General features: G+C 40.3%; 1 protein-coding gene across 1 annotated transcript; it reads right to left on the minus strand.

Moving 5' to 3' along the window:
* Positions 1 to 4,301: 4,301 nt before the first annotated feature.
* On the minus strand, positions 4,302 to 12,365 carry ccdc92ba (coiled-coil domain containing 92Ba; the record flags this gene model as incomplete). Its single annotated transcript, XM_079224507.1, has 3 exons — positions 4,302 to 5,011; positions 7,970 to 8,017; positions 12,233 to 12,365. The coding sequence occupies 3 exons, from the start codon at positions 12,363 to 12,365 to the stop codon at positions 4,302 to 4,304; spliced, it is 891 nt and encodes a 296-aa protein (XP_079080633.1).
* Positions 12,366 to 15,613: the final 3,248 nt, after the last annotated feature.

Below are 15,613 nucleotides of genomic sequence, written 5' to 3' on the forward strand. Positions count from 1 at the left end.
ATATAGATACCTATCAACAAACTATCAATTATATAAAATAACATCATTACTTATGTTTCACAAGTTACACATGTTTAAACACCTTCACCTCAGAGTAAACATATCTTTATTGTCCACCTGAAAACAAAGATTTCTGTACCCCCCATTATTATATTAAGAAAAGTACAGAGAAATCCATTCCTCTTTACCTAACAAAGTGCCAATTTGGGCTTGAAAGGTACTCTTCTTAATGTAATAAATACATTTTGCAGGGTGTAGATAACCATACCGCAACTGAGTCTTGTGGGAGATAAAAGCCACGTGTCTAAAAAATACTGAGAAAATTAGTGTGGCCTAAGAGCTTTCTGAGAAAGATTCAAAGCATTTCACTTGGGGCGGTAAATTGTACATATTTAAATGACTATAATGATGTTTTATCATTCATACTGAAATTACTGTAGATGCTAAATTTAAAGGAGAGTCATGTATATAAATATCTTGATAAAATCATGTTGGTACAATCATTTAACAACCCTATGTTTTACTCACATGCAACATTGTTTTTGTTATATATTATACACATGTGTTGAAGCTGTCCTGATAGATCCAAGGGGTATAATTGACTCCAACAACAAAAATGTTCGGCTTATCATCCAACAAAAGGTATAATTTAATACAAAAGGATGACATAAATGATCCAGTTTCATATGACTGTGAAAAGAGAAATAATAATTGATTTACTCAGCTGCACATTTATTCTCTGCTTGTTTCAAATCAGGTTTTCTCTGGAAACTTTCAACAATAATGAGACTAGACTACAATCCTTCATTTTATTCCAATTATTTATACAGTAGATCACTATAGGAAGCTAACACAGTATATGCGGTAATCAGTCAACAGCAATGCAACGACCCAGACCAACATCTCTATGTTGGGTACCACACGGCGTTATTGCTAGAGACCACATAACATGTCCAAAACAATGCTCCATACATACATTGTCCACTGACATGTTTCTCAAAGATGCAAAATAAACAGATTAAACCTCAACACCTGGACGAGAAGCTGTTACCAATTGTTTTCATCGTTACTATGAGGATTAGGGTTATTATAAAGGCGTCTAGAAAGGAAATGGAAGACATTCTCTGTGGGTGTGAGTAAATTATCTACTGCCTCGTTATGTTGTGAAATGAACTGTGGTATGATTTGAGTGGGAAAAGCAAATCAGGTGGTGAAGATTTACTCAGTTTTGCTGAAATATTCATGAAAAGACATCTTCTTTAAGGCATCACACCATTCGTTTTAGTGGTGGGCCTCTTTGGCTCATTAGCATTTTCTCTCAAAGCAGACAAACAAGTCAACAGACTCTGTGGCTCTTCACAGCAACCAGTATTTACTTACATAATACCAAAGTATAGATAATCTAGAATGTGAGATGTGGTGTGTCGGGTGCTAACTTGTGTTATTAGAGGTGGGGGAAGAGTTTAATCTTCCTGTCAAATGGAAAGCACGTGGAGCGATGAAGTCATGAAGTCTAACAGTCTTTCAGGATTCCTGTTGGGGAAATAATCTTTTTAACCAGACAGCTTTGTACTTTTATCCCCAGCTGTCTCATTTAAACTTGAGGAAGAATAGTGCACAGACATGCTAATGGCTTACTAGCTGAGAGGTAAATGAAAACCTTAAGTCACATTTGCATTTATGCCAAAGAGAAAAAGGGTTTAGTTTGTTTTCTCTCAGACTCTCATGTGGCATAATAATATGCCCGTTTGCTAAATGCTGCTTCACATGCAGCATCGATTCCTCACTTGGACATGCCTCCTATAAACTGTAACATAACAATTAATCATGTACAGATTCAATCAACAGAAACAATCCATTAGACAATTCAGAAAAATATTAAGCAAAACATACTGAGCTCAACAATTACAAAATACAAAGTTAAACAATCATAAAATACTTTTTTAACACCTCGAAGAGTCCGTAAACCGGCTGATGTGACCTATTATTATATATAAATATATTGATATATTGCTTTATTGAGGATATACTGTTAAAATATAATGCTAAACTTCTACTCAGTAGCTGCAGAAGGCGAGAAAAACCTCACAGCAACTAATCACAATTAAGTCCAGTCTTACAGGAAGGCTCGTTTCAAAGACACTGATGCTCAGTTAATTCATGGCTCAAGTAGAAATCAACGCTGACAACTTTGAATCAAAAATAACTGAGGTGCCACATCACATACAGTAAACCTTTATAATCAAATCCTAAAGAGTCTTACAAAAGTGATTCTGAAACAAAAGCAAACAATACTTGAGTATTTGTCTTTTCACACTTTGTCCTGCTTTTCTGTGCACAATCTGCATTTCCTCCATCCACAGCTCCTCTAAGTATAAGGCAGTAATTACAGTCGCGTACAGCAATGAAGCAATAAAAGTATGTCCGTCATTTAAATCTACTCAAAACCTTTTAAACTGCTTTTTTTTTTTACAAGTTGCTACTTGCTCCTCGTAACGCTAGGGGCCACTATGTGCATGTGTTTTGATAACAGGACACACACACACACACACACACACACACACACACACACACACACACACACACACACACACACACACACACACACACACACCCCTTTCTGCTGAGTCGGCCCTTTTGTCATTTACAGTATACAACCACCGTCTTGATGTGCATTTTGACGCAACTACTTTGTGAATTTGTGTAAAATGTAAAAGGAACAAAATGCAACCAAATCAATCAGACTTCAGTTGAAAACACACAAAAACCTCCAATCATGTTGTTTGTCAGTTTTTCCTGATGGGAAAAGAATCCCAACACATAAACCTCTAACACAAGCTAGTTGATGTATAACTGTGTGTGTGTGTGTGTGTGTGTGTGTGTGTGTGTGTGTGTGTGTGTGTGTGTGTGTGTGTGTGTGTGTGTGTGTGTGTGTGTGTGTGTGTGTGTGTGTGTGTGTCTGTTTAGTGAACAGACAGGCTATGATGGTGTGCATTATCTTTTTTGATTTAAAAAAAATATTAATATTTTAAATAATCGATAATATCTTACAACAAGCAGAAGAGTTGGGTCTGAATTATTTAGAAAAAATATCTAATTGCAATTACTTTGACTGACATTGCAATTGCGATAGGATTTGAAATATGAGAGGGGGTGATCATTTCTAACCCATTATTCTCATTTTCAATGAAAACCATATTAAAATGATGGTGGTTTGATGCTTTATGGGGATCTTTGCCAAACTAAGATGTTTTCTTAAATCTATAGAATATGATGTGTCGGCCAATACATCTCTGCAGCACCACAATATTTGATCTAAAATGGGATTAAAAAAACATTTAGCCATAAACAAATATTACTCCTATATTCCCGTGATTTGAAAATTGCAGTTTCACACATTTTCAACTGTGAGTAGGTCTTAAGTCAAAAAGCTTCCTCTTAAAATAGTGTTTCCTGAAGCATTGCCCTCCGGCCTTGGGGTTCGGCTTTACACGGGGTCAACTTGAGGTTAAGATCCAGAGGAACGAGCGGGTATAACACCGGAATTATGTATCCTCATAAATTACTTTAAAGGGACACCTCCTTGCCAATATTTAATGTAAAGGAATGCAGTGGTCAGAGATTAAAATTCAGACCAATCATACAAGAGGTTATTGTTTCTAATTGGTTGTAGTTAGTATTCAGAAATCAATCAGTCACTGCAGCAAACGTGGAGGACTCAAACAGACGTGCATACCACTTGAGATATTCTCAGCTGTTACAAAGCTACCCAAACGTTTGGTCACATGGTTGATTTACGGTTGGCCTTGAAAGCTCACAGTTGGTTGGGCTACGCAACACCTCGACTTGTAGTCCACCTAAAATGGCTGCTACCATTCACCATCCTCATATTTCAATTTCCAATAAAATGTATATAGCGCCAAATGATAACAGAAGTTATCTCAGGGCACTTTTCATAGAGAGCAAGTCCAGAAAGAAGGCTACTCTTTATAGATCAAACCGTGAAATAGGGCCCCACAGCATATTGAGCATGTGACACCAGTGTAAACAGATAATTCGTCATCTCTAGACTGATTTAAAGTGACACTTTTGCAAGTGAGTTTTGCAAGTTATTTAAGGTTATATCAAAGTCCATATTTAAAAAAGTGTCAGCGATAAGTGTAATATAATTCAATAGCTAAAACCAGTCTCAGTGTCAATTCAGTAAAGGTGCAGAACAAGGGTTAACAGCATGGACAGTCTGACAGAGGAGAATGATACAGTGATCATACTGCAGTTAAAGGTGCAGGTCACAGTCGTCGCTAATCTGCCTTCGTTTCAGCAGCAGGGGGTGCTGCTGCTGAAGACACCAGTCTGGCCTGTTCACCCTGGGGTGGCCCCTCTCCACCTTCTTCCTCCTCATTCTCCTTATCCAGGCCCAGTGGAGCCTGTCTTCGCTCCACCGTGTGCCTGGATCGAGCTCTATGCCTTCGAGGGTGGAGGAAGAGTGCAGGGTCCGGCATCGCTGTGGGCTCTTCAGGGCCCAACACTTTCTCTATGGGTACACACTCACGGCCACGCTCCACTCTCAAAAACGCCCTGGCACTCTTGCGCTTGGGTTTAACCACGGGAGAGGAAGGGGAGGCTCCTGATGGCATCTGTGGAGAAAAAGAGTTCTGCTCAGCACTATACTGGGCCCCCTGACTGTGGGCTCGGGCGAGGAGTCCCTGCCTCTGCTGCATCCGCTGGTGGTGCAGCTTCTGCCTGGCAGCATGCAGCTGGAAGGAGAGGTATGCTGCCGCCTCTGTTTGTTTCTGCAGCTCCGTGTTAAGGATGGTGGAACAGTGGCTGCGGCGTTTGAGCTCCTCCAGGAAATGGCGCTCCTTTTCCTTGAGATTGGCTCTGAGGGCTCCGACCAAAGCCCCTTTGAGAGTCAGCTCCTGACGAAGCTCTAAGGAGCACTCCTGCTCGGCCAGACGGCTCTCCACGTCCCAACAGCGGTCCTCCAGGACCTCCTCTTCCTCTTGTAACTCTGGCACAGACATGGACCAGAAATGCAAGTTTTAAATACATGCAGGAGTTAAAATTAAGAGTTTCCATATACAACTGAGTTTCAATACATAAACAACTGTGACAAATAGGGCTGGGCAGTATAAAGATATATCGATATTTTGATATGAGATACCGTCCTAAATTTGGCAGTAATATTGTGCTCTTCTTCTGGTTTTAAAGGCGGCATTAAAAACTGCAGTGAAATTATGCAATTTTCTGAATTTATTCGACTGTTTTAGCCGTTTTGTTGTTTGCCTTTACCCACTTTCATAATATCCACATTGCTGTAAATTTTTATGAAAGCACCAATAGTCATCCCCACAATATTGTCGCAATATGATATTAGGGTATGTGGGCAAGAATCTTTTCTACATATCGGCCAGCCTCTTAGTAAACCTGTAAATCTGAATGCTCTGTCCACAACTCACTAGTCAGTGTTCAACTAAATCAGCCACAGTGTACATAAAACACACATAGTTTATGCACACTATTTAGTACACATAATACATTAATGCAGAGGCAGATTACTTATTTGTTGGGACACACATGCACTAATCCTCAGCACATATGTCCTATAGGCACAACTTGTCCAGATCACATTTTATCTCAGTAAATAGGTGTGAAAGTAGTATATGATGAAACAAAATCTAAATATTTGGGGAATCACCAGTTTCCTCTCAAAGTCTGATGAAGATAATCTGCTGATGGTACAGTGTGGTGGTTTTAGAGCTGGAGCTAGAAACGGCACACATACATGGAAAGGGTTAACTCCATTCTACCTTCAATTGACAGACTTGAGCTGGACAATATATATATATTTAGTCTTTATTGTCAATCTTAATCATATCTTGGGATTTTTTTAAAGAAATTCATGATACACACATTTGTCTTTTTAAAATGGATGTAACCAATTTCTTCCAGAATAATTTCTGAAATACTTGAGGACACCAGCTCAAAGATCCTATACACATTTGGACTTGTTATTACATTAAATAAATAAACTAGACATGTTCACAATGTCATTTTCAATATCCAAACAAATATGACAATATGCAAGAGGTGGAGATGAAAACATGAGACAGTGAACAAATCATCAGTATTTACATACTGAAGAGAGAAAACTAGCCGCCGTAGATCACTCGTGTTCTTTACCACCTAAAAGCAAGGTACAGTCATGCTGGACCACTACGATATGATCTCACATAAAGAAAAAAAACCTGCTGGCTAAATTCTATAACACCAAGTAGGTATGAATGAAACGCCAGTGCAGCAACCTCTGGGCTCACTGAGCTGGAGCTTGCCAAAGGAGAAGGAGATTACACCCACAGAGGCCTGCTCCGTTGCCTCTGCCGATAGAAATAGGTCAGGTTTGCAGGGCAGGAGAATCCCAAAGGGTGGAGGGAGGTTTGGTGAGTCCTGGAGCTTAAAACAGCCTTGAATCCATATCAGGCTTAAATATTATAGGGTGCTTCCTACATTGATAAAAACTATAGGTGTGAGGTTCAAGGTGCTATGTATGAGATTGGGAGCATTTTGATTTTCTCTCAACGGCCTTGTACGTGGTGATGGCAGAGCCGGCAGCTCGCAGCTAACAGTGCAAACAACAAAAGTGCTAACAGCAGATAAAAATGTTTACCGAGCTAATTAGTGCTCAATATCTCTCCATAAGATAATAGTTGTTTGCTGCTATATTAAGGCTCTGAATCCTGTATATTGCACCTTTAAAGCTACTTCTTAGTGTAGCAGCATTCTTCACATGCTCTAGCTTTCTCTCTTATCTTTCTGTTTGCATGACTTCCTTTCGTCATACATAGTCATATTTCATCTGTGATTTTCTTTCTCTAGTATCTCTGCACATTCCCCTGATCCTCTCTCTTTCTCCCTCTCTCCTCCAGGATGAATCCTTTGTGGATCAGTCTCAGGTTTTCAATCGCCCATCACCACACCCATGTTGAGCTCATATGCTAACTATAGAACACAGTACCTAATGTGATCCTCATATCCTTCCATACCCCTCTCCCCTCCTCCTCAGCGTCTGCAGCTGACCGCATCCTGCCGCCTTGTCTATTCCCTTAACCGCTCTCCTCGCTACTTCTCATTACCTCTCTCCTTTTCCTTGGCTCTACATCTCTCTGGTTCTCAGCAAAGTCTAGTAAGTGGACACTCCCTCTGGGACAACGTGGAAAAACGAGAGCAGGAAAAAAGAAAGAGGATGGATCAATTTGTCAGGATGGGAGGAGAACAGAGAGCCGTGCTGTATTGATGGATCGGGGGATAACTTGTCCTGGAAAAAGAGATGGGGTCTAATGGCTGAGTAATGCAGCGAAACAAGACGACCCCCTCTTGCCATTTACCAGCACACACACATTCACACAGTCTTTTGAATCCCCCTGCTCTGTCTCTAATTCACTGTGACAAAATGGTGCATATCTCTGCATCCCAGCATCCAGACACCACATACAGTCCTGCAAACTTCAGCTATGAGCCAAATGTGTTGAGGCGTGTGGTCTCTGCAGCCGTGTAAGGTTCTGCCCAGCTAGCGCTTGCGACCTCCATACAGCTGTGACCAACTCTTTCCACACAGAAAAACAAGGAGACATTTTGCAGCCATGATCAGTTTTGCGTATGGATTGTCAGAGGCGTCTCCCTTCTTGAGGGTAAGTAAATGAAGTGAGAGAGATAGGGATGCGTGGGTGAGAAGAGGGAGGAGGGCAGCTGACAGGGATTCATCCTCTGGGGGATGGGAGGGTTGGGCAGACAGAGGGAGGCAGAGAGGGGTGCGGGTGTCGAGTTATGGTGGGTTGGGGGTTGAGGTTGAGTGTGGCAAAGACAAACAAGCCCAAGAAGATGTAAACGTGTGTGTGTGTGTGTGTGTGTGTGTGTGTGTGTGTGTGTTTCCGTCTCCAGTGTAGAGGTGAGTGATTTCTTTTTAACATACCTATTTGGCTTTTGCCTGGAGGCTTCACCTTTAGATCAGTTGTCAACTCTGAAAAACAAAAGAGAAAGACAAAACCACAGGAAAAAGCTGTTAAAGACATACTATATAATACTATATATATATACACATATATATATAAACACATTGAATAATATTGTTAGAGTTAAAATAAAGATGCTCAAGGGTGCTGAAATGTCTTATTAAAGCTGTGTGCTGACATTTTCAGTTTGCTGCTGCTGGTTAACATAACAGATGCTCGATGCAGTTTCCAGCACATTTTCAGTGAGCTCATACATAATTTATGAAGCTAAATCTGAAACTTTACATCAAAGACAATGTCCTGTTTCATTTCTTGTCACTGTCTGGAGAAAAACTTTAACTTATTAGCATTATTAGAATTCCTCTTTGAAATCAATATTCTAATCTAAACTACTGTCTGTGCAATCGGTTTCAAGGGGAAATGCAAACCAAACAAATAGAAATCCTCAAAATAAGTCGAGTAAAATTCAAGATGGTTGCCGTAAAACGATGTAAGCAGAGCTGCATTCATCACAACTGAAAAAACAATATAATTTTAACCCTAAACTACAGTTCCACACATTCTGCAGACTAATGGATTAGAAAAGGTGAATGATTTTGTGTGGAGAGATCAATACAGATTTTGCTTGTGTATTGTTGTGTAGTACAGTTGTTACGGTTATACCCTGTGTCACGTTGTAGATAACTTTTATCTCTTGCATTAGTGGATGCATCCATTTGTCTTATGCCATAAAAAATAAAAATCAGACAACAGACAGTCAGCAGCTTGCTGGTCTCGATGCCCGATTGGGCAATAAAATCATGATTGAATGACTTTTCTTTAGTGGTGCAGGAAATAGTAATATAGCTGAGTGATGTTACAGTGAGATGCACCATTAACATGATTAGGATTATCCATATATTCCATGAAATCATATCTGGCACGCTGTCATTTTTAGATACCGGATGGATTATATCTCATGTTGGTTTATCTTATTGAAAAGATAATGTATCAGACTGGAATATGCCGCTTTGGTATAAGCAGGGTTAGATTGTCCCTGATGAAAATGATATGTCAGCATAGTGTCTCCGGTAGCGTTGTGGTGGTCAGACTGCTGGTCGTGTCTGACCTGTCAGTCATTTAGATTGTCATTCAGGGCGACCGAGCAGCAGGAAAATCTCTACCCTCAGCTTTCAGCACACTCTGAAACACAGAAATATGCCTGTGTGTGCGGCTCCAGTAATTTCTAGATGAACGTGGCATAGATTTGTCCACAGCCAGAAATATGGGACTGTTCAATCTGCCACGGGTGACGATCGTAAACTAGTTCAATGCCCTTCATTTTAAATAGTTAACTCTCTAATAACACTTGTTTATAGATGCTTACTTGAAATACAAAGCAGAATTTTAAACAGCAGATGTGTCATTTGTAGTCTTTCTACTACTCTTCCTCTCTCTGTCACACCCTTTCTCCTTCCCTCTGCAGTAAGTATAACACGCCTACCATGCAGCTGGCATGAAGAGAGAAAGACAGAGAAGGTGAGGAGGGTGGGAAGACAGATGGGAGGGAAGGAAGGAAGGGAGAGAGGAAGAAGGGATAGAGAAACCACAGATAGGCAGCACCAGAAAGACAGACTCGCTGCTTGCTCTTTAAGTATTGAACAGCCAAATATATCAGACTTTGAGAGGTCCTGTTTTCTAGTCATCCTCCATCACGCCAGAATCACTAATGAAGTCGGCTCTAGGAACTATTTTTTGTTTCAAACAATGAAAACGAGTTGCTCAGTACATTGTATCATCCAGTGTGTGTAATGCTTTGTAGATTAGGCTCATCTCCTCCAGCACCACCGAGCATCCCAGGTTTATTTTTTTCATGGCTCGACCTTGAATGTTGCAAACATATCTTGTAAGACACACCTATTTGATTTATATGGCACACATTAAACACATTATATCAGAGAAAAAGCCCCATTTAAAACAAACTGATTTAGCTCGTTGTTCAAGGAGACAGAAGCGTAAGAGCGTTGAGAACAATAATAAAAAGGTCAGCAGTACAAAGTCAGAGCGAATATGCACAGCAACTAAGTCAGCTCAACCTTGACGTATCCTTCCAGGTTGCACATTAGCAAGCTGGCAGCAAACAGCGATCAGCATCTGGCGTCACAGTCACAGTCACAGTCTTCATCATCACATCGTTTGATATACGTGAACCGTGCCGTCAACATTTGTGCGTAAACATGGCTTGAAAAGGAAACTGTTTTGTTACAGTGCAGATGATTTGCTGTTTACATTCCTTCATCAATATTCTTGTTTCTTCTGATTATTTTATAAAATACACGGTTATTTTATAACCATATTATTCAACACTTTTATATCTTCTTCAGCACATGCATTTAGCCTGAACCACAGCAATAGAAACCCGAGACCGAGCTGATGCTGTAGCAGCAAGATGCCCCCGTTCTCCACAGGCAGCTAACACAAACCTCCACAGAACATTGATGTGCTTGAAACCATAATCCACCCGTTAGAAGTGAACGTGGAGGTGAACGGAGTGTTTGGCAATGGCACCACTTCACCATGCAGTCTAAACAGTGGACAACAAGAGTGCACATAGCGCAAAACCTTTTCATTGTGTACCTGGGTTGAGGGCATCATTAGATGTAAAGATGTTCAGCAAAAAGAGCAGATTGCCTTTAGTGAGTGTGGTGCAATAATGTGTCTGCATATGCAATTCCACAAAACCTTTGAGGAATGTGGAAATGAAACGCTGTGTTCTAGTTGATATAGAAAAAAAACTGGGAAGCAGATTCAGCGGTTCCAGGACAAAGATATTTGCGTTGATGAGTTCTGAGAAAGGAGTTTGTTTGTTGCAATCTCTCAGTGGCAACAGAATTATTTCAATTATTTATTGTTTCAATTATTTGTATCAAGAAAAAGATTGTCTTTCTGAAGGCTTGTCTTGTTTTCATGTAGCTGAAAGAGCTCATAAAAAAAACTCCACATGGAAAAAAAAAAATATGAACAGCACTAGCATTAGAAAAAATTCACACAGGAGCTCTATTGACCAGATGTGATTGTGCAGCAGAGCTACAAAGTGATGGAGGGGGTTGTTTTCTACACAACTGGTCCCCCCCCCCCCTCCCATATATGTATTTTCTAACCACAATCCTGTTCATATGGATTACTGAAGATATGGGATCTATGGATTAACTGTGACGGATATGTTTGAATTCATCTCTCTGAGGATGCACAGTATTGTGTATGCGTGACAATGAATGTGTGTATATGTGGCTTATATGTGTATGTGTGTGTGTGTGTGTGTGTGTGTAACTGACTCACATAGGGAGATTCTCCTCCACTCTGCGGAGACAAAGCTACCCCCTGCTAGTTTAAATATTCATATTCACTGATAGGAAAAGGATAAAGAAGGCCTCCAGGGAATTAATGAAATAAAATAAAGCGTCCTCTCAATCATAGTATAGTATACAAATGTGTGTGTGTGCGTGTGCATGTGTGTGTGTGTGTGTGTGTGTGTGTGCATGCATGTGCGATCATGTGCACTGGCTTGCTTGATTAAATGGATTCATACCCATTAGACCTGAAACAGGAAATGATGCAATCTACAGGAATTGTAGCATGACATCACTCTGTAGTCATTGTCTGGCATTGATTGATGGTGCAGACACACACACATAGGAACAATGAGGCCTGTGTGCACATGTGGAGATGTAGGTTCTCTACCTGAGATGGAAAGGACAATAACTGCACTACAGATTGAGAGTCTGCAGTTTACGTTCCTTTGAAAATTAAATATTGATCATGTAATCCGTCAAAAACCTCATTAAAAAAGGCCACAAAACTGGCTTTTATCCAAAAATACATCAAGCCAGTAATTAAAAATCTCTTTGAGGGTCAGTGGGAGGAGTCCTCACTGAATCAAAAAAAGACACCAAAGGATCGTTCACATAAATATGAGCTCATTAGCGTTGACATTATTAGTAAATTATCATCACAGAATTTCAAACAAACAAAACATGATGTGGTTGTGGCTTCTCAAAAGGGAGGATTTACTCATTTTCTTTATCCTAACCTACATTTCATAGAATAAAGAAATAGAAAATTAGAATTAGCAAATAGTTAGATGCAGCCTGGGTGTAAGTTTATGGAGTGTTATTTAACATTCCCATAAAAGTGTATCGGCTCCCTCATGCACAGAGTGGGATCAGCAGCAGTGTGTCTCTCACCTGAGCATCGTTTCTGTAGGGAGAGGATCTCCAGGTGGAGGCCGTGGAGTAAGGTGATGTGCTCCTGCCTGAGGAACACCACGCTCCTCTCCACGCTTCCTATCTGCCGAGACAGGCTGCTCTCATCACCCATGGCCGAGTCTGGAGGGATAGAGGGAGGAAATCAGAAGGATGGGACTGATGTTTTACCAGCAGCATCCATGACGTCCTCTCTTCAAGAGACTAGTGTAATATGAAGTTGGAAAAGGATAAAGCTTGAACTCAAGCTGCTAAATGTCACTTCCACATACTGGGAACATTGCTTATGTCAGCCACAGAGAGAGGGAAGAGCAAGTTCTGAATTGAGGTCATGTGGTGGCTATAAATAAGGTATTGATGACCACAGAAATCAGCAGAAATGGGAGAAATTATGCACCTCCAGTCAGGATGCAGCTACATCAACAATTAAGCATTTGCATGGGATCTTCTTACCTTTTAATGCGTGCTAGGTGCCAAAATATGCTAAATATGATTAGCAAGCGTTATAAAAACGTCCTCCGATCCGCGCATGCTGGCCTCCAGTGCTGGTCCAAATCCTGTCGGCTGCGGTATTTACCCGAACACATTTTATCTGAAGCATTAAAGTGCTTTTCAGCTGCACGTGACGACGTTTGGTTAGAGGACGAAGAGGCTGGATAGCTGCGTAAAAATGCAAAACCTCCGCGGCGCATAGCACGGCGGTGCACCGGCAGTCTCCGCGAGACCCAGCAGCATCATTCGGAGGAGGAGGTTTTCAAGTGCGTCGATATGAAAGCGCGCGAGGCGAGTGCGCAGTCCGTTTCTCAACACGCGCAGACAGCGAGCTGCTGTAGTGTGGACTGAGGCTGAGCCGAGTGATGAAAACAAGCCACCGGGAGCAGAACACGCGAGAGCATCGTACGACAGAGCGAGCAAGACAGCTGATTGGAGGGACCAGCCCGAGAGACAGCGATACGTCAACTCTGAAGGGATCGATACAAAGGAAAGAAGGAAGGAAGGAAGGAAGGAAGGAAGGAAAAAAAGAAAGAAAGAAAGAAAGAAAGAAAGAAAGAAAGAAAAACTGGGACTTGAAAGCAAACATTATTTTCCAGCTGGAAATCTGTCCGGTTGTTTATTTTCTTATTATATATACAAAGTGACTGATTTGTGTGATTTCTGCATCATGGACCTAAGCTGCTGTCATGGTTCTCAACCTGCGGGCCGCGGACCTCCTCGGGCTGTCTCAGGAGTTCTTACTGCTATTGAATTTACAGGTGGAGTTGTTTGATGACGTGCATCAAGGACAGCTCTTTGGGAGATTATCTTTGAAGGTGAATTTACGATTGCTGCCCAAGGAGAGAAGTAAATGTATCAAAGTATCAAAAGCAGTCGGTGCTGGGTTCAATTAATTCAATTAAAACATTGCATCTATATATTTTTGATCAAAGTTAAATGTATTTCAATAAAAAAGGTACAGACTTTGATAGTTCAAGTGCAACTACACATATTGTACCATTGTTTAGATGAGAGCATTTTCTGAAAATATCTACAATCTATAATATCTGGTCAGTTTAGCATTTAACATCACAAATGAATCCTGCATTTCACTGGATGTTAAATAGTGCTTAAGGTTTCCCAAAGAGAGAAATACTTTTTTCCCTCTTGATGTACTGATATTGGATATAATACTTCTGTGTGCTATTTTGCTCAAAATTGCAGAAACTGTGGGAATATAACTATATTTTCTCAAGTACCTTACTTAAGTAATATTTATGTTCTGCTTATTTTACTTGCAGTAATGACAGCTGTCATACAAATGTTCTTTATAAAAAAAAACATTTATGTGTCAGTGAAAGAAAAACAGATTTGTTCCTTCAATCTTTATTTTCACATAAAACAAATAATGTTAATATATGAACATATACATTTTAGTTTTAATTACAAAACAATCTGCTAAAACATGGGAAAAAATAAAACAGTTATATTTACACTTAAAAGGCATAATTCTGTGAAACGTGACAGCTTGTCGCTCTGAGAAAGCAGACAATTTTTCTTTCAGGACCAGTTGTCTCGCTTGCTTTAATATTCCATGATTTTCCCCCTTAATTAAAGTTTTTAAGTCTTTGACATTCTGTGAATTACATTTTGGTCATATGTACAACAGACAATTTTTCACCAACCATCATAAAACAACAATAAATGAACAAGCACGGGTATACAATTGGTATAATTTGTAGGTGATGATAAAGAAACGGTTATTTTCTGATTCTGTGAGATCCAGTCATGTCGAACACCACATTTACTGTATGATGAGGAAGTGAGGCAGAGCGTGGCAACATGACTTCATAAACGCTGCCACTTTATCTTAAATAGTTTTCCTTGTGTTCATTACACACAAATATATAAAACCAAAGAATCATCCATGGCCTCGGGGCAGTTTGAAATCAAAACAGATCACAAACAAAGCAGAAATCAGACTGCAGAGAGCAGATTGTTTTAGGCCAAAAGTCCCTCAGTGTCATTCCGACATTGATATGAGGAGGCATCTGTACTTAGATGTTATGTTTTTATCATAATTCATAAAAAGCACACAGCAACATAATGCATCATTCCAATAATATTACAGCCAACACATTCAAGCTTGCTTGTTAGTAAGAACTTAAATTGTCACCAGTTGTCTTCACTACAACCACAAAGTCAAGCTGCCGATACAATTTTATGTATCAATACAAAAAGTGGCAAATCGACATTTAAAATAAAAAAAAATTACAAATCGAGTTGATCCTGATCTTAAAATCTAGGAATCAGCCACGACAACAATAAACCAAATTTAACTGTCTTCCTCCCAAACAGTGCCATTTCTTTAGTGCAGTGATGTCTTGAATTTAAGTGGACAAAGAATATTTTATTGATCTGTGTCATTTAATCAGCTGTATTTAAGTGCACAGTTTGTGTGTGAAGTTTCCTTCAAACCGAAACGGTCACGGATTCCCCGTCATATTAAGTGTTTTCATCCTGTCTGTCAGTTCTAACCACTCTCCTGTCATTCCAGATCCTGCCACTCACACCTGATTACCGTCACCTGGCCCTCACGCCAAGCTCACCTGCAGCCCGTTCCCTCATTAGCTCACTATTTAGGTCCCCTCACTTGCACGTGTCCTCTGCCAGATTGTCTTGTCCATTGTGCCAAACTCTCCAGCATATCTTTGTACTTTTTGCCTACCTGTTCTGACCCCGTTTATGCCTGTCTTGTCGACCTTGGATTTTGTCTGCCCCTTATCGGATTTGTTCGCCTGTCTGTTTGATCTCCTGGTTTTGACCCCTGCCTGAATAAACGACTAAAGAACTTTGCCTGCCACCTGCCTCTGAGTTGTTCTTGTGAAC

This window comes from Taurulus bubalis (genome assembly GCF_910589615.1).
Source record: "Taurulus bubalis genome assembly, chromosome: 10".
In the NCBI taxonomy this organism is placed as follows: Eukaryota; Metazoa; Chordata; class Actinopteri; order Perciformes; family Cottidae; genus Taurulus; species Taurulus bubalis.